Below are 18,106 nucleotides of genomic sequence, written 5' to 3'. Positions count from 1 at the left end.
TGCCTTGCTGAGTGACTCTGTGACAATCCCACCCCCACGAAAGGAGAGGGTCTAGGCAACTCACAGGCCTGCAGGGGGGAGCAGATGAATGAGTGATGCCCCAAGCCAGAGGCCACAGGGTTTTGGCTGAGAGGCTGTGGGGGTCTTCCTGCTTGGGAGGCCGAGGTCCGCAGTGGGAGAGGCACAAAAGCAAAGCCTGCATGCTCTATTGGAAGTGTTCAAACCAAAAGAAGAAATGCAAGTTCAAGCTCATCGAAGAAAATCTGCTGTGGGCCAAGTTTAACCAGCAGGCTGGGGAATTCTGGTCTATATAGTTCTAGGTTAACTTGGCGAATAGCGAAGGGTCTACCTATCACTTACCTACCAGGATTACGTAGTAGAAAGAGCCACGTTTTTGGAGGCAAATATATCTGGATTCAAATTTTGCTCTCCCTTTTACTGAGTGACTCCCACAAATATTGTCTTTCCAGACCTCAATTTCCTCGTCTGTAATATGTAATAATAGAAGTGCCTGCCTTATGCCATTGTTGAGAAGACTAAATGAGATTACTGTATCTAAAGTGCCTAACATGTAGTAAGCCCTCACAGAGGGTCCCTATGATTATTTGAATTAGGGGCACGTCTCCATAGGGCTAAGTAAATGCTTAATAGACCCCTAATCTAATCATCACAGTCTGTAATTCATAAAATTTTATTGTCATAAAACTATTTTATTAAGTGGGAAACTGTGACTTAATTTGTGAGCTGCAATTCTTTCAAATGAATTCCCAAGGAGAAAATGCCTTGTCAGATGAAGTGACACGGGCTTGATAGAAATTTATTATAGATGATTAATAATAAACAGAGACACTGACAAGACTGAGCTGCCTCAGAAAAAGCCCTCAGATTTGTATTCCCCATGCTCTTGGCACATTTTAGCCAAGAGCCCAGAACCATAAAAAGGGGGTAGGGCAGGGAGGGGGAAAGAGGAAACATTTACTGAATGAAGTTCTGACTTGAAGTCAGATGGCATTTTGGTCCTTACGCGACTGCTGCCAGCTGCAGTAGTGTGACTTGATGTATGCAGAGTGTATGTAGCATGACTTGGGTGAGTTATTTAACTTCTGGGCCTCCACTGCCTTACCTGCAAACTGGGAATAATAATAACACCTATCTCATGGGGAGGAAAGGGCTAAGAGGAGTAAAGATAATGTATGTGAAGTGCTTAGGACCTAGCTGATGCTCAGTAAATGGTAACTTTTGTGGTTTCTCTGGAATTCCCTTCACAAGAGGCTCACTGCTGTCAGTGAAAGGAACTGACTGACCAGCCTCTTTCTAGTAACCCTTTTTCTCCCAAAAGGTTCAACTCTCATAAAAACATACTACTGCTACTGCTAAGTCACTTCAGTCGTGTCCGACTCTGTGTGACCCCATAGACGGCAGCCCACCAGGCTCCCCCATCCCTGGGATTCTCCAGGCAAGAACACTGGAGTGAGTTGCCATTTCCTTCTCCAATGCATGAAAGTGAAAAGTGAAAGGGAAGTCGCTCAGTCGTGTCTGACTCTTTGCGACCCCATGGACTGCAGCCTACCAGGCTCCTCCATCCATGGGATTTCCAGGCAAGAGTACTGGAGTGGGGTGCCATTGCCTTCTAGCTTGGTTCTATTTCACTGTGTTCCAATTGCTCCCTTCATGCTCCTTAAGATCATTACTGTTAAAACACCCAATATGCCCCAAATACATATTTGCACATTAATTCTATTAAAGAGGTATATTAAATGATCTACATTGTCCAATTAATGCCAGAAGCCCTTGAGTCCAAGCTCACGAAAGAGTCTGGTGCATAACACATCTTCTCCAGGCCAATCCAATCTGATTGGCCTGTTGTTGCTTGGAAATGAAGACGAAGATGCTGCTATCCCTTGGCCTCAGATGAGACTCTTGGGGAAGAGAGTTGCCGAAAATATCCCATTGCAGGCAGAACAACACGCTTGTAAAGATGGTATACAATGAAGACTGGGTATCCTTGGTTAATGGGCACATTTCAGCTCCTGTGGGTCTTGTAGGTCTAGATTCTGAGGGACGGGCTGAAGGAAAACCCAAATGAGCCTGCAGCTGTGAGCTGTCCCCTCGTGTGGTCTTCATAAGGTGGCACAGGTCTTCTTGGAGGTCCATAGAGTTTGGCACAGTCTCCCAACCACCACCTCAGTCCTCCGTTCATTTGCACTTTCCATGGTAGACGGCTCCATTTTACAAATAAAGCAAAACAGAGGTCCAGAGAGGCTTAGTAACTCGTCCAAGGTTACCCAACTAGTAAGAGGCATGCCCATGGCAAACAATCACAGAATCTATGCATTTGCAGATGTTGGCCCATTCCACCCTTGGGAATTTCAGAGTGTGCTGCTCACACTTTGGAATGAGTAGGATTCAGTGAGGGAAGGGAAACAATCGACTTCCGGCCCTTCTCCAAGCCAATATTCAGCACTGGCCAAATTGGGATTGGAGTCTCTCTGACGTCTGTGCTGCTGTCAGAGGCATCACCCTGGGCTGGAGTGTGGGGTCACAGGACTCAATATGGGCAGTGGTTGAGAGCACAATCCTTGGGGTCTGGCAACCTGGGGTCAAGTTCTAGTTCTGCCTCTTACTAGCAGTAAGACCTTGGACAAGTAGGCTTACTTCTCCAGGCTTTAACATGAGAACAAAAAACAATAACACATAACTTTTCATTGAGTGCTTACCACGTGCCAGGCATCGCTCTAAGCTCTCTCCTTGCATCCTTTTATTTCATCATCTCAACAACCCCATGAGGTAGAATGTGTCATTGTCCACATTTCACAGATGAGGAAACACTAATAATATAATTTCAAAAACCCTGAGGCTTTAGGGAAAATACGCCCATGCAAGGGTTCAACTCAGTGCTCCTCGGTGGCGTTCACCTAGGCCAGGGATCAGGAGACTTTCTGTAAAGGGGTCAGATGGTAAATATTTTAGGCTTTCAGGACCATACATTCTCTGTCACGATCCTTCAGTTCTGCTGTTGTACTAGCACAAACACAGCCATAGACAATATGCAAATGGCTGGTGTGGTTGTGTTTCATTAGATTTTTTACAAAAACAGGTGTGGGCTGTAGTTGTCTGACTCCTGACCGAGGTGAATGGCTTCTCCTTCTCCTTGTAAGGACCCAATCCTGCTAAACTTCCATCTGTCCTTTCTTTTCCTGGCTTTTTTCTTCCAAGTACCTGAGCCCCACTTGCTGGAGCGATTAACAAGAAGGACATAACAAAAAAAGATGGGGATTCTGGGTAATGAAGTGGGAAGGAGGGAGTGTAAGCCAGAGAAACTTGCTGGTCTCTATCAGCCGGAGAAGCGGCAGGGTCCCAGCAGAGACAGTATTCGGGTCAGTCACACGGTTCTAAGGGGCAAGGAAGGAGACCTGCCAAAGTGGGACCAAGTCACCAGGTTTTAACTGGTGTGAAGGAAATAGGTCTGGAGAGCAGGAAGTATAGAGGGACCCAGTTAAGAGGGCTGAGTTAAGGAGTCATCCCCAGCCCTCGTAGCAGGGTGTGAATATAAGGGAAATCGAGGCAGTTCACTCAAGGAAATGGAGTTGGAGAAGTAGCCATGGATGACTCTGGGAGGACTGGGCCACCAAGATCCTGGCTGCCTGTGGCAGCATGGGCTCAGGACTGCTAAAGAGCTGGGTCTACAGCTGAGCCCAGATAGGAAGTTAGTTAAACCCCAGGGAAAGCAGCCAGGGCCTCCTGCTCTGGCCTGTTTCTGTAACCCCCTCTAGGAATCCTTGCATAAAAATTAGAAAATCACAATTTAGCCCTTGCTGAGCCCACTGGGTAGCTCAAGAAAGACCTGCTGCTTAATCAAATCCATTCAATTCACTAGACATTAATTAAATACTTACTACATGCCAAACCCTAGGGATTTAGACAGGACACATCCTCAAAGCTGTCACAGTTTACACATAAGATAAGTACATGCACGGCTTTTCATAATACAAGACATAATGTGCACAGAAGCATAACCAAGCACGACTGGGACAGAGAAAAGGCCTTTTCCAAGAGTTCGTTAGCAAAATATGAAGAATAATCATTTCTATACACTTATTCTAGGGGCCTATTTGTTCCCCATAAGTTTTCATAAGAATGGAGATCTAATACCCTATCTTTCCAGAACTCCTGCAAAATACTTAAATATTTGAGGACTTGTTTCCTGCTGAGAAGCATTAAGACATCAGACTTCCCAGAAGAAAAGAGAAACTTCTTCATAACCAGTGTAAAAAAAAAAAGTTTCAAGCCCTCAAAGTTCCTCAAAGAGAAGGGACTTCAAATAAATTGGGTATTCCTCTCACCAAATGATGTTAAAGAAAGCCTTCTCCTCTTAAAATTGTACTTACTGTTAAGAGAAGTTATACATTTTAAAAGTTTAGAAGAAATGGTTGTCAGGAACTAAACCCTAGCTCTATAAACTGATTTTAAAAAACCCCAGGCTCACAAAGATAATAAAAAATGCATTTAATAGCATGTCAATATACAGCTTAAATGTGTATTAAGTCTTCTTTTAGTCAGTGCATTACAGGGATAGAGAAGAGAAATATCATTTGTAAATGCACAGTCAGACGCTAAGTATCAGTGCTAATAAATCTTGGTGCTCTTACACTATTAAAATTCTGATTTATGAAATGTAGCTCCAGGTGCAGTGTTCTGTGCCAGCGTGGGGAGTCGTATGGTCCAGGATGCAGTCTACAGTTTTAAATCGAATTGTATACAAGTATTAACAAAAGAATAAAATTTATTACTCACAAAACTAAAGTGGTCGTCATAAAGCATACAAGAAAGTACAGCCTAGAACGAATGAGCTGAAAAACCTAGTTTTAAAAATAATCAAAACGTACTGGACAGTCCTGGAAAATGACATTAGAAAACAAAGAAAACAATTGGCACAGGTTAACCACCTAATTTCTAAGTGCACTTTGTAATGGTCCTTGCAAGCTGCCACTTTTCCCAGGATAATGACAAAAAAGCTTCAGTCAAGTGTCACTGGCTTATGGTGACGGTTTTGTTTTGTTTTTTTTCTTTTTTTTTTTATTGCATTGCCAAGAGTGGATTTTAAGAAAAAACACTACAAAGGTTTCAAAAACCCTATTTATTCTCTATCATCAAAAATAGCAACAGGGGGACTTATACAACTTTTCTGTGAGTACCCACCAGTCTATTTTTTTTTTTTCTTAAAAAAAATAGAAGTTAGTTAAAGAAAAATGATTTGGTTTTTTAAAAAATAATGTAAGGAAACACTTAATCAGATAGCCCAAGGAGTCATCAGAAATGTGTAGCAAGAAAGCGTCATTGTGGCCCTCTCCGGCCTTTGCACGTCTTTTTACTAAACTAGAAAGAGAATGTACAGTACCAATATGTTCCCCAACCTGCTTGGATCGAATTGTTTTGTTTTGAAACCCGTTATTGCTAAACCAGAGTGTTGACACTGAGAGCCGTGGAGTCCGCTCATAGAGGATAAAATTGAGAGGCTGCTTCTGAGGACTGGATCTCCACCTGCGCCATTTTGAACTGGGTGCACTGCAGCCACTTACGCAGCGCGGCCAGGCCAGCACTGCTCTGGGCGGAGCCCGGCAGCGTCCTGAGGCTGTGGTGGTTCACGTTGTTCTGGATGGCCTGGAGGCGAAGCTGGAGTCCCGCAGATAAGTGCTGTCAAGAAAGGGGCAAGAACGGGCACTTTAGTTTCTTCCCTCCTAAGGTTCCCATCCACCCAGGGAGTGCTGGCCTGGACTTCTTCTGCAGGTGGAACTTCGATGTGGCATGGGGACTGACTGGCCTGAAGAAGGCCGGCTCTCAACTGTGGCAGCGCTCAGGGCAAGGGATGTGGGCTGGTACCATGTCCTTAGGGCCCACCTGGCCCAAATCTACCCAAATGATGCCTTTCCCATCTAGACTCATGCACTGCAACCTCAGCGTATGGGCTGACACCCCAGGAGCTGTTCACTATGAGCACCTGTCATTCAGGCTTTGCTCCCAGGCTCCCTGGATTCAAATCCTGTCTCCTCCTCTGTAAACAACTTAGGGAATGAAGTTTACGATCTGTGTTTGGATTTGCTCATGGACAAAGTAGGGCTCGTAACACTCACCTGATGGGTTTTTTGTAAGGATAAATGAGTTAACAGGGATCAGAACAGAACTTGGCACACAGTAAGTGCTCGGGACATTTTAATCCTGATTATAGTCTTTCTCTTCTCAGGTTCGTGCACTGGAAGGAGCTGGGTTGTAAGCTTTTCTGCTCTTTCCTAGCCTTTCATCAAGTTCTGCTGGCCTCCTCTCAGCACTCTGTGCCATGTCAAATTGCCACAGATGACCACCATGCAGGGAGGAGGGCAGTGCAGAATGCCTCGGGGTGGAAGTCTAAGCGGTTTTCACAATAGAAGCTAGTGTTCCAATGAGGTTTTCAGTAAAGCCATTGGGCTTACTGATGGCCACCAACAGCAGTAATGCCATGAACCAGGATTCAAAGCCTATGGTTACGGCTGGCAGCTATATTTCTCCCTTGGGGTCTGGGCCCCCTGAAGTCATTTTCTTTGCTTCCATGAGCATCCCATCCCAACTCTAAGAGGAGATCCAGCAAAAAGACTTCCATCTTCTCCTGTGATACTCCTAGGGCCTGTTAGACAGGACCCAGTTTTGGATGGAGTGGTGGTTAGTGCCACCATCTTAATGCTAGGCCCCAGTAACTGCATTCCCAGCCACAGAGTATGTCCGGCCCCACAGTAACAATGCGTCACTCAAGGTGAGGCCTGGCAGTGAGACATACATTCAGTCTTCTGCTTCCTGGCTGGCAGCCCTGTCCAAATTACTCTTCTTTCTCATCCTAGGTTTCCTCTCATGTAAAATAGCAGAGGCGTGGGCGAGTCTCCTCTTGTTCAATTCTATCATTCACTCAGTGCTATCTTTTCTTAGTATAATTCTTCCCATCACAAAAGCCAAGCTTGGCGGCCAGGAAATAGCACTAGACATGCCTGGGACCAGATCCCAAGGGTATCCCCTGAGGGCAGAGTCGTTTCTCAGCTGTATTCTATCTAGTCAGTAACGGAGCCTGGTCCAGCTCTGGGATCCTCCCCCTCTCCCTTCATCAGCGATGAGTAGTAGGCTATCAGCTCTTGCCATCACCTCGGCCACACGCCCCTTACCTCGGCCACGGGGTCTCCTGCATTACTGCCCCCAGGGACCACGAACAGGTAGTGACTGGAGCATGGTGGAGCCCTATGAATGTAATGAGCCTCTGTGGAGGGAAGTGAGCTTCCAGGCCACCCAGGGGTGACTTACCTTGATATTTGACTGAATCATTGGCAACCACATAGGTATGAGCTGTATGGAGAGACACAGAAGGTCCGTTATGACTGTTCTGCATTCTCCCACATAAGCCGTGCTTACTGCGAGGCAGAGCGAGCGCACAGAATCCCTTTAACATCACAGAAGGATGTGGGCCCTAGCTGCAAAGTTACTGCTATCAGACAACTGTCTCTCTGAGGCCAAATCCCGCTGAGCTGGTGGCATTTGGAGGTTAATAAGCGCCCCATGAGTGCCTGAACCACACACTTTAGAGTAAATGACTGATTGTCTCTTGAAAGCTACCAAGCATGGGAAATTAAATGTGTATTTATTTAATTAAATCCTCATTCTCTTGAAATAGCATTTCCTCCTTGGGATGTTTAGAACTGTGTCTACAAGTAGCATGGTGATGCTGTCTGCCTATGGTTGTTAAGAAAATATCACTGGCTTACTTCACGCCATTGTGTATTCCTGCCTCGTTTGTCAAAGATAAGGTGACCATCGGTCCGTGGGTTTCCCTCTGGGCTTTCTATCTTGTTCCATGGATCTACATTTCTGTTTTCATATACTCATGCTCAGTTGCTAAGTCATATCTGACTGTTTGTGACACCATGGACTCCTCTGCCAGGCTCCTCCATCCATGGGATTTCCTAGGCAACAATACTGGAGTGGGTTGCCATTTCCTTCTCCAGGGGATCTTCCCGACCCAGGGATGGAACCGTGGGTCCTCTGCTTGGCAGGTGGATTTCTTACTGCTATGCCACCAGGGAAATCCTTCCATACACTACCATGTGTAAAATAGATGGCTAGTGTTAAGCTGCTGTATAGCATAGAAAGCTCAGCTCGGTGCTCTGTGATGACCTAGAGGTGGCAGGGGTGGGGGGTGGGTGGGAAGTAGGCCCAAGAGGGAGGGGATATATGGGTACTTATAGCTGATTCACATTATTGTACAGCAGAAACTAACACAGCATTGTAAAGCAATTATATTCCAAAAATAAAAAATATCACTGAGAAGCAGTTAAAATGCTTTAGTGATAGAAAAAGACAAGCCCTGAGGTTGCCTGGCTGTGACTTGTGAAACACAGCAAGGGTGAGCTGGGGCAGGGGTTTCAACAGCGTGGGTTCTTTGGCAGGCGAGCAGTAGGCCCCTGCTCTGGCCGAGAGTGAGACTCTCAAACCCCAGGCATCTGGCGCACCCTCTGCGCCCCTTCACTGTCTCTGATTTGCCCTGAGGCCCTTCCTAGGAGGGCATAGGTGCCCCGCCTGAGTGCCTCCAGCAGCGGCTCTCCTCTGCTTTGGTCTCTCACCACACTTCAGCTCTTCTGAACACAAGTCAACATTGGTGGCTTCATAAATCCTGAAGTCAGAGACAGAACACAATGGTTCCCAAAGCGTGTTCCACAGAACTCTAGTTCAGTGGGAAAGGAAGGTGATGATCTAATAAATTTGGAAATACTAGTTTATTTCAGGACTGCTCAGACCTTGAAATGAGCTCAAATGCATCATATCATTTCACTCCATGCTTCTTCTGACCCTCCTCCAATAGAGCAGAGTTGATGTGCACTGAATTGTGTCCTCTCGTGAAGCAGTTGTAGCCTTAGCGCATACAGCCTTATTTGGAAACGGGGTCATTGAAGATGCTGTGAGTTAAGATGAGGTCATTCTGGAGTAGGGGTGAATACTAATTCAATATGACTAGTATTCTTTTTTACACATCTCATTTTTTAAAAAAACTTTAGCCGATTAACAATGTTGTGATAGTTTCAGGTGAACAGCAAAGGGACTCAGCCATACATAGATCCATTCTCCCCCAAACTCCCTTCCCATCGAGGCTGCCACATAACACTGAGCAGAGTTCCCTGTGCTCTACCGTAGATACTTGTTGGTTATCCATTCAAAATATAGCAGTGTGTACATGTCCATCCCAAACACCCTAACTATCCCTCTGTCCCACCCATTCCCTGGGCAACCATAAGTTCATTCTCTAAATCTGTGAGTCTCTTTTTGTTTTGGATGTTAGTTCATTTGTATCATTTCTTTTAAGATTCCAATATAAGGAATGTCATACAATATTTCTCCTTCTCTGATTATGACTAGTATTCTTATAGAAAGGGGGAAATCTGGACAAAGACACACACACACACAGGGAGAATGCCATGTGAAGATGAAGCAGAGATCTACAAGCCAAGGAAAGATGGCTAGCGAATCCCCAGGAGCCAGGGGAGAGGCCGGGACAGATGCTCCCTCACAGCCTTGGAAGGAATCAGCCCTGGCATCGCCTTGATCTCACAAATTCTTGTCTCCAGAACCATGAGACAGTATATTTCTGTTACTTAAGTCTTCCAATCTGCAGTACCCAGCAGCCTAGCAAACAGATACGAGGGAAGCAAAGCCCAGAGGCAGGAGAATGCCAAGAGGTGAGGAGGCAATGGGATTCACGAGATGCTGAAGAGTGAGGTTCTTAGGAGAGAGCCATGAAAAAGAAGTCTGGAAGAGCAAGTTGGGGCCTCTCAACATCTACCCACAGATGATATGGGATGCCACATAAGGAGGTTTAGATCTTATTTCAAATTCAATACAATTTCTGATGAAGAAAGCCTCATTCACCACAAGAAGAACTGTGCTCTAGCAAGCTCACTGTGGCAGCAGTCTAGAGACCAGAGGAAGGACATGGAGAATGGAGCCCAGGGCCCAGTGTGAAGGCAGCCCCCATGGTCCAGGGAAGACCTGTGTGGCTTCTGAGATGGAGAAGGATGCTGTCCACAGAGACAACCTGTGAGGGTCTGAGGACTAGTTTGTTCTTTGGATTGAGGACAAGGTTAAAAGTTAGCCTGGGCCAAGTTGAGAACAGCAAGGCAATGAAGAAAACAAGAGAACCGAGAGGAGAGCCTGCTGGGATGGGGGATAGCATTTCAATGCCCTCTCTATTCTCTAGTCATGGCTATAGTTGCTAGTCTCATCTAATTCATCAAATCATTAAAAAATAAACTTGGCGAAGTGATAAATCATGTTTCTTCTCTGTGCTTCTTTTCCTAAGGCTGAATCTGGCTGTTTTTCTGCTTTCAACCTTCTATGAAAGCAGAAGTGTCACTCACTCAGTCATGTCCAACTCTTCACAACACCATGGACTCTTCACAACACCACAACTCTTCACAACACCACAACTCTTCACAACACCACAACTCTTCACAACACCATAGCCTGCCAGGCTCCTCTGTCCAAGGGATTCTCCAGGGAAGAATACTGGAGTGGGCTGCCATTCCCTTCTCCAGGAATCTTCCTGATCCAGGGATTGAACCTGGGTCCCCTGCATTGCAGGCAGATTCTTTACCATCTGAGCCACAGGGAAGCCGTCAACCTTCTATAGATACATACAACTTGCTAATTTGACTTCACTGATGTTTATTCCTAAACACAGTATTTATACTGCAGCCATTTAAGTCTCTGTCTGTAATGTAACTACTGTGTTTAGAAATGAAGTATGGTGTGTCCCAGAAGTTATGATTGGACTTCTGATAGCTGTGATCAAACTTTCAGAAAATAACACACTCGCTTGTCTCCCCCGCCCTCAATCCTCATAATAAAATTGTGGGATTACAAAGGTTGGTGCCAGATAAGGCTGTGCTCTCTGGCATATAAGAGGACTGGCTCGTGTGGACATCCTGAACAGGAATAAATAAGTCTAACCGCCTCCTCCCTAATATCTGCAGGGCAAAAACAAACCCTGAGGGCCCTAATGCCTATAGACTTTTATTGTCTTTTGACCCGTTTAATATGGAAGCAAGCTCGCATGCCTCTTGATATTTGGGGAATACCTGAACTAACCTCTCTTGTTAAGAATCCTGAGGGACTAAGGACCAGGGAACACTGAGTCCTCTGCTGCTCGGTGGATGTCTTTCTCAGGGCTGCCCCTGGGGCTAAGGGTCTGTATGAGGGAATCAAGGGGGACACTGAGGCTGATTTTAGAAGTGTCTCTCTTATTTCCCCATTGATGTAACACATGACCATAAGATTCTAAACATACTTGCACAGGGCCTTCAGATCTGTTATTTATGAATCGCCTGACTGAAAGCATCAGGTTAAAGTTCATTGTGAAGGACAACATTATACAACCCAGCAGTCATCCTATTTCAGGAATGCTAATTGACTTTATTGAATATGATTCATTTCAGTACCCTTTTGCTAGTGGCTCCTACAAAGCTGTCAGTTAGAATTAGATATAATTTATTCTGGGCTCTGTAATGTTATAATAAAATCGGTTGGGTTTTTTGTTGTTGTTGTTCTCCAGAAACAATATCTGGAAAAACAAAGGACGTTTTTAAAAAATAGGTTGTTTTTCACCAAAATAAAAGTAATAGTCTTCCTCTTATCTTAGTTTATGCTATGGGATACATTGAAGATTTCTAATTCTGTTGGATTATATTCATTTCATTCCTTGCTTGTTCCAGTCCTCATAATAAAATTAGTCATGTAACTTCCACTTTCAGCCAAGGTGGAGTAACAAAGACCAGATTTACACTCCTGTCTAAAACAAAATTAAAATTCCAGGTGAAGGATATGAAACAATGGTTTTCAGACATTAATTGTCAACAATGCAGGATAGTGACCACTGAGGGAGAGAAGACAAACAAGGAGAGCCCTTCAATTATCCTAACTCACTGCCTAGAAAGTATTTTTAGGCGGTAGCACAGGGAGGAGGAACCTAGGCAGTCTGGCAGTCTTCATGAGGTGAGAAAATGGAGCTCGGAAACTAGGAAGGCCAAGGGAGCTAAAGTTTGTTTAAGGCAGAGCAGTGGAAAGGAGAGAGCTGTTCAGAGAGAGAGAGAAAGACAGAGAGAGTGCACAAACTAATTCTCTGAAGATCTGTGAAGGGTTTCCCTTGAGTCTTCAGCTGAATACTCACCAGTATATACATGTGAGAAAACTATTCAAGGCTGAAGAAAAAATAACCTCAAAAGATTAGAGGGAAAAATCCCTGGTAATCATATAGCAATAGTTTGTGTTTCCACTAGTTAGAGCGGAAATCATTAAATTTCCACTTGCAAATGGAAATCATTAGATTTCTGTTCTTGCAAATCATTAGAACACCGAGTACTCAAAAGGATATTACCTGAACAGTGAAGAAATGGTAGCCCTATACAAACTGCTGCCCCAGTCCCACTGAACAAAGCTTAACATCAAGTCTCAAAGGGATAGAACTCTTTCTAAGTAATTTAACTATATCATAGAATATACTCAAGAATACTTATAGGAATTTGAAAAAAATATTTATAGAAATAAAAAATAGCATCCCAAAAGTCAAATTTGAAATGTCAAGAATCCAATAAGAAATTACCAGACATAGTAAGAAGCAGGGAAATGGGTCCCACAATGAGAAGAAACCTCAGGCAACTGGAAAAGACCCCCAAGTGACACAGACAATAGAACTGGCAAATAAGGACCTTAAAACAGTTATTATAACTATATTCAATACAGTCAGGAAGGTAGAGGAAATACTGAGCATGCTGAATAGAGCTTTAGAAGAAAATCTTACAGACACAATAGCTGATACTTTTTCAAACTGAACAAACGCAAGCTCAAGAAACATGAAGAAAGCTACACCAAGGCATATCATCTTCAAGTTGCTTAGCAACAATGGTAAAGGAAAAAAAAATCTTAAAAGCAGCCCAAGAAAAAAGACATATTATATATAGAAAAAAATATATAAGAATGACAAAGATTTCTTTTCAGAAATAATGGAAGCAAGAAGACAGTAGATGAATAGCATCTTTGAAATACTAGGAAAAAAACCTTTCACCTAAACTCAAGAACCAGTGAAAATACTTTCAAAAATGAAGGCAAAGTAAAGACTTACTCAGATATAGAAAAGTTGGAGGAATTAAGCTTCAGCAGAACTACATAAGAAGTAGTAAAGAAAGTCATTTGGGCAGAAGGAAGATGGAAGTTTAATTCTATAGAAAGGAATAAATAAAACTGAAAAGTGCAAATATGGTAATTATCACAAATACAAATAAATATAAAACAAATTTTAAATTGCTTTAAGAGGTAACTGTTTCGAGCAAAAAACAGTTATGGTTTGCTTTATAACATATGTAGGAGTACAATGGATGACAATAACAGCACAAAGACTGAAAATGGAACTGTACTGGTGTACATGCTCATTATATATATGAAGTGGTATATTATTATTTGAAGGTAGATTGGGTTGTTTAAAATGTAGTCTGTTAACTCTAAGTCAACCACTAAAACAACAGCAACTAAGACAGATAAGCAATAGGATAACTGAAAAACACATTTAAATAATCCATGGATCAAAGATGTCAAAAGGGAAATTAGAAACTATTTTGAACTGAAGGAAGGTAAGAATATATAAAAATTCAGAGGAATGCAGCTAAAGCAGTACTTAGGAGGAAACTTAGAGCACTAAACATGGACAACCGAATAGAAAAAGGTACTCAAATTAGTGACCTCAGCTTTCCCCTTAAGAAACTACACCAAAAAGAGGAAATTATATCCAAAATGTAATCATAAAAAATCAGTCAAAAAGAAGGTCAAATAAGAGGGAATAAAGGACAAAGAACACACATAAAATATAGAAAACAAATAACAAGATATTTTAAGCCAAATAATATCACAAAACACATTAAGTAAAAATGGTTTAAAAAAACCTAATTAAAAGAGATGTCAGATTGGATTTTTAAAAAGTGCAACACCCTATGCTGCCTATAAGAAACATACTTTAACTATAAGACACAAATAGGTTAAAGGATAGAAAAAAATACACTGTCCTAACACTCATCAGAAGAAAATCAGACTGCCTCTACTATTACCAAAGATATTACTAAGATAAAGAAAACTATTTTATAAGTTCAATTCACTAAGATAAAATAATCCTAAACATTTACACACCTAATAATAGCTGTGTAATATGTGAAACAAAAACTGGTAGATTTGAAAAGATAAATTAGGGAGATATTTCAATACCCCTTTCTCAATAATTGATAGACTAAGCAGATAGAAAAAGAGCAAAGGACATGAAAAAAAAATTGAATAGCATTCTCAAGAAGCTTGAACCAACTGACAAAGGAAAGTGTGTTCAACAACAGTAGAAGACATATTTTTTTCTAGTGAACACAAAGCACCTACCGAGATAGACAACATCCTGGGCCACAAAACAAGCCTCAAAGAGTTTAAAACGAGTCAGATTATACAAACTATGTTCCCTGATCACAATGTAATTAAACCAAAAAACTCCAGAACAGAAAATCTCTAGAAAAGCCTTACTCATTTAAAAACTAAATTATATACTTCTAAATAAGCAATGGATCCGAAAAGAAGCAAAAGGGAAGATAGAAAGTATTTTGAAGTGAACAAAAATGAGAACACAACTACCAAATTGTAGGATGTAGTTAAACTAGTGGTTAGATGGAAATTCATAGCAGTAATCTCTTGTTATAAAAGAATAAAAATCTCAAATCAGTGAATTCTACTACTGCCTTAAGAGATAAGAAAAAGAAGAGCAAGTGAAATTTAAAGCTAATAGAAGAAAGAAAATGACAAAAACAGAAATCCATGAAACAAAAACTATAGAGAATATCAGTGAAAACTAACCAAGAGCTGATTACTGTTGTCACTGTTTTAAATCCAAAGCTCACTAAAATTAATAAACCTTTATTCAGACTAACTAGAAAAAAAAAATGAGATCACAAATCACCATTACCAGAAATGAAAGAGATGGCATAACAACAGATCCTACAAATATTAAAAGTATAATAAGAGAATATTCTGAGTAAGTTCATGCCAATAACATCAACTATTTTGATGAAATGGACAAATTCTTTGATAGGCACATACTGTCAAAGATCACTCACAAATAAGCAGATAACTTAAACAGCCCTATATTTGTTAAAGAAATTGAAGTTTAACACCCTGCTGCAAAGACAATTCCAAGCCCAGGCAGTTCCATTGATGAATATGACCAAATACTTAAGGGAAAAAAATAACACCAAACCTATATAAACTTTCCCAGAAAATAGAAAAGGAACACTTTGCAATTTGTGCTATAAGGCCATCATTACCCTGATGTCAAAATCAAAATATAGTTATTACAAGGAAAGAAAATTACAGTCCAGTATCCCTCATAAACCCTGATGCAAAAAATTATTTTAGAGAGTTAGCAAATAGAATTCAGTAATATATAACAGAACAATACATCAAGACCAAATGGTTTGTCCCAGGAATTGGTCCCAGGAATGTTGGTTTAACATTCAAAAACTCAATCTCTGAAACAGTCAAAAAAGAAAAATTTAATGACCATCTCAATAAACATAGAGAAAGCATTTGACAAAGCCTACATCTATTCCTGACAAAAGCTCTTAGCAGACTAGGAAGAGAAGAGATACTTGCTCAATCTGACAAAGGTATCTATGAAAAACTAACAGCTAACATTTATATTTAATGAATGCTTTCTTCCTAAGATTAGGAACAAGACAAAGTTTTCAACAATCATGGCTTCTATTCAACTTTTACTAGAGGATTTAGCCAGAGCAGAGGGAAAAGAAAAAGAAATTAAAACTATAAAAATCCAAAAGAATAAAAGAAAACTGCTTCTATTTGCACATGACAAAACTGTCTAAATAGAAAATCTGATGAAATCTGCAAGAAAACTAATAGATGAGTTTACCAGAACTAATAGATGAGTTTAATAGGTTGCAGGATATAAGGTATAAATCAGTTATATTTCTAAATAGTAACAATAAAATGCAAAAAACATATTATTTATAAGACTATAAAATTATTACACACGTGTGTGTGTGTGTGTTAGTCGCTCAGTCATGCCTGACTCTTTGTGACCCCATGGATTATAGCTCACCAGGCTCTTCTGTGCATGGGATTCTCCAGGCAAGAACACTGGAGTGGGTTGCCATTTCCTTCTCTAGGGGATCTTCCCGACCCAGGAATCAAACCCAGGTCTCCTGCACTGCAGGCAGATGCTTTACTATCTGAACTACTAGGGATAACACACTTAGGGATAAATTCAACAAAATACTCTAGGTCCATATATGTAAAATTATAAAATATTGCTGAGAAAAGTCAATGCAGACATAAATAGAATGATATACTGTGTTCATAGACTGGAAAACTCAATATTGCTAATATCTCAATTCTCCTTCAAGTGATCTATACATTCAATGCAACCCACATTCCCAGGAGGCTTTGTGTAATAATTGACAAGTTGATTTTAAAATGTATCTAGAAATGCAACAGACCTAGAATAGCCAAAACAACTTTGAAATAGATGTAGCAATTTAGAGGACTAACAGTACATGATTTCGAGGCACATTAGAAAGCTATAATAACCTAGACAGTGTGCTCAAAGAAGGACAAACAGATCAACAGAACTGAATTGAGTATCCAGAAATAGAACCATACATGTAAATGGTCAGTTGATTTTTGACAAGAGTGCAAATGTAATCCAATGGATAGAATTTTTAACAATCTTGAAATAACTGGATATCTACACACATAAAAAGTACATCAATCCAAACCACACATATACAAAAGTTAACTCAAAATGGATCATAAATACAAACTTACACCTAGAAGAAAACACATATAATACCTAGAAGAAAACACAAACAAAACTCTGTCTTTGATTAGGCAAAGGTTTTCTTAAATACACCACCAAAAGCATAATTAATGAAAGAAAAATTTGATAAATGGTACTTCATCAAAATTAGGACCTTCTGCTCTTCAAAAGTCACTGTGAAGACAATGAAAAGACAAACACAGAAAAAAATCATTCCAAATGACATATCTGATAAAGGACTTGTATCCGAACAATACGAAGAAAAAAAAACCAACTTAATTTTTTAAAAATGGGCAAATAATTTTAAAAGACATTTTACCATGCAGATGTATGGATAGCAAATAAGCACACAAAAAGATATCACGGATCATTTGCCAATAGGAAAATGCAATTTAAAACCATGATCAGACACCACTGCACAGTTCTTAGAATGACTAAAATTAAAGATGAACTACATTAAGTGTTGATGAAGATGTACAGGTACTGGATGCCTACTGCTGGTGTGAATGGAACAGGGTACAATCACTTTGGGAAAACAGTCTGCCAATCTCTTTAAAAGTTACACACATATCATACAGCCCAGCAATTCAGCTCCTCGGTATTTATCCAACACACACGAAAGCCTAAGGCTACACAAAGACTTACGTACTGAGTAAGCCTTATTTTTAATAGCCTCAAACTTTTGGAAACAGCTCAGATGTCCATTAACTGATGAACGGATAAATGAAATGTGTTATATCCATATAATGGATACTACTCAGACATAAAATAAACAATCTACTGATACATGTAACATGGATTAATTGCAATATAATTATTCTGCATGAAAGAAGGAGAAAGAAGCTTAACTACTACATAAATCTATTTATATGAAATTCTAGAGTATGAAACTAAGCTATTATGACAGAAAGCAGATTAGAAGGTACCTGGGGATGAGGAGATGGGGGTCTAGGAAGTGGCGGAACAGAGACTAATAAATGTGTAAGAGAAAACTTCAGAGAGTGAGGACTACATTCATTACCTTTACTTGGTGACGGTTTCACGGGCATCATATATGTGATATAAAGATACCAAATTGTACATTTTAAATGTGTATACTGTTCAGTCTATAAATTATACTTTAATAAAGCTGTAAAAACTAAAATCAGGTATGATCACCCAAGTGTCAGTCATATAGTTTCTCTTATAATG

At 40.9% G+C, this 18,106-nt stretch overlaps 1 protein-coding gene across 12 annotated transcripts in view; it reads right to left on the bottom strand.

The window, feature by feature from the left end:
- Positions 1-793: 793 nt before the first annotated feature.
- Positions 794-18,106, bottom strand: part of UNC79 (unc-79 homolog, NALCN channel complex subunit) — a 288,494-nt gene continuing 271,181 nt past the window's right edge. For all 12 annotated transcript variants that reach the window (XM_070775592.1, XM_070775586.1, XM_070775587.1 and 9 more), the window contains 2 exons: positions 7,321-7,362; positions 794-5,694 (listed from right to left, as the gene is read on the bottom strand). In XM_070775592.1, the coding sequence (XP_070631693.1) occupies positions 5,494-5,694; positions 7,321-7,362 (243 nt within the window). In that variant the 3' untranslated portion in view covers positions 794-5,493. The remainder of the gene's footprint in view (positions 5,695-7,320; positions 7,363-18,106) is intronic.

This window comes from Bos indicus, chromosome 21 (genome assembly GCF_029378745.1).
Source record: "Bos indicus isolate NIAB-ARS_2022 breed Sahiwal x Tharparkar chromosome 21, NIAB-ARS_B.indTharparkar_mat_pri_1.0, whole genome shotgun sequence".
Taxonomy (NCBI): Eukaryota; Metazoa; Chordata; class Mammalia; order Artiodactyla; family Bovidae; genus Bos; species Bos indicus.
The sequence above is the reverse complement of the archived record's forward strand: the minus strand, read 5'-3'. Positions and strand labels throughout refer to the sequence as shown.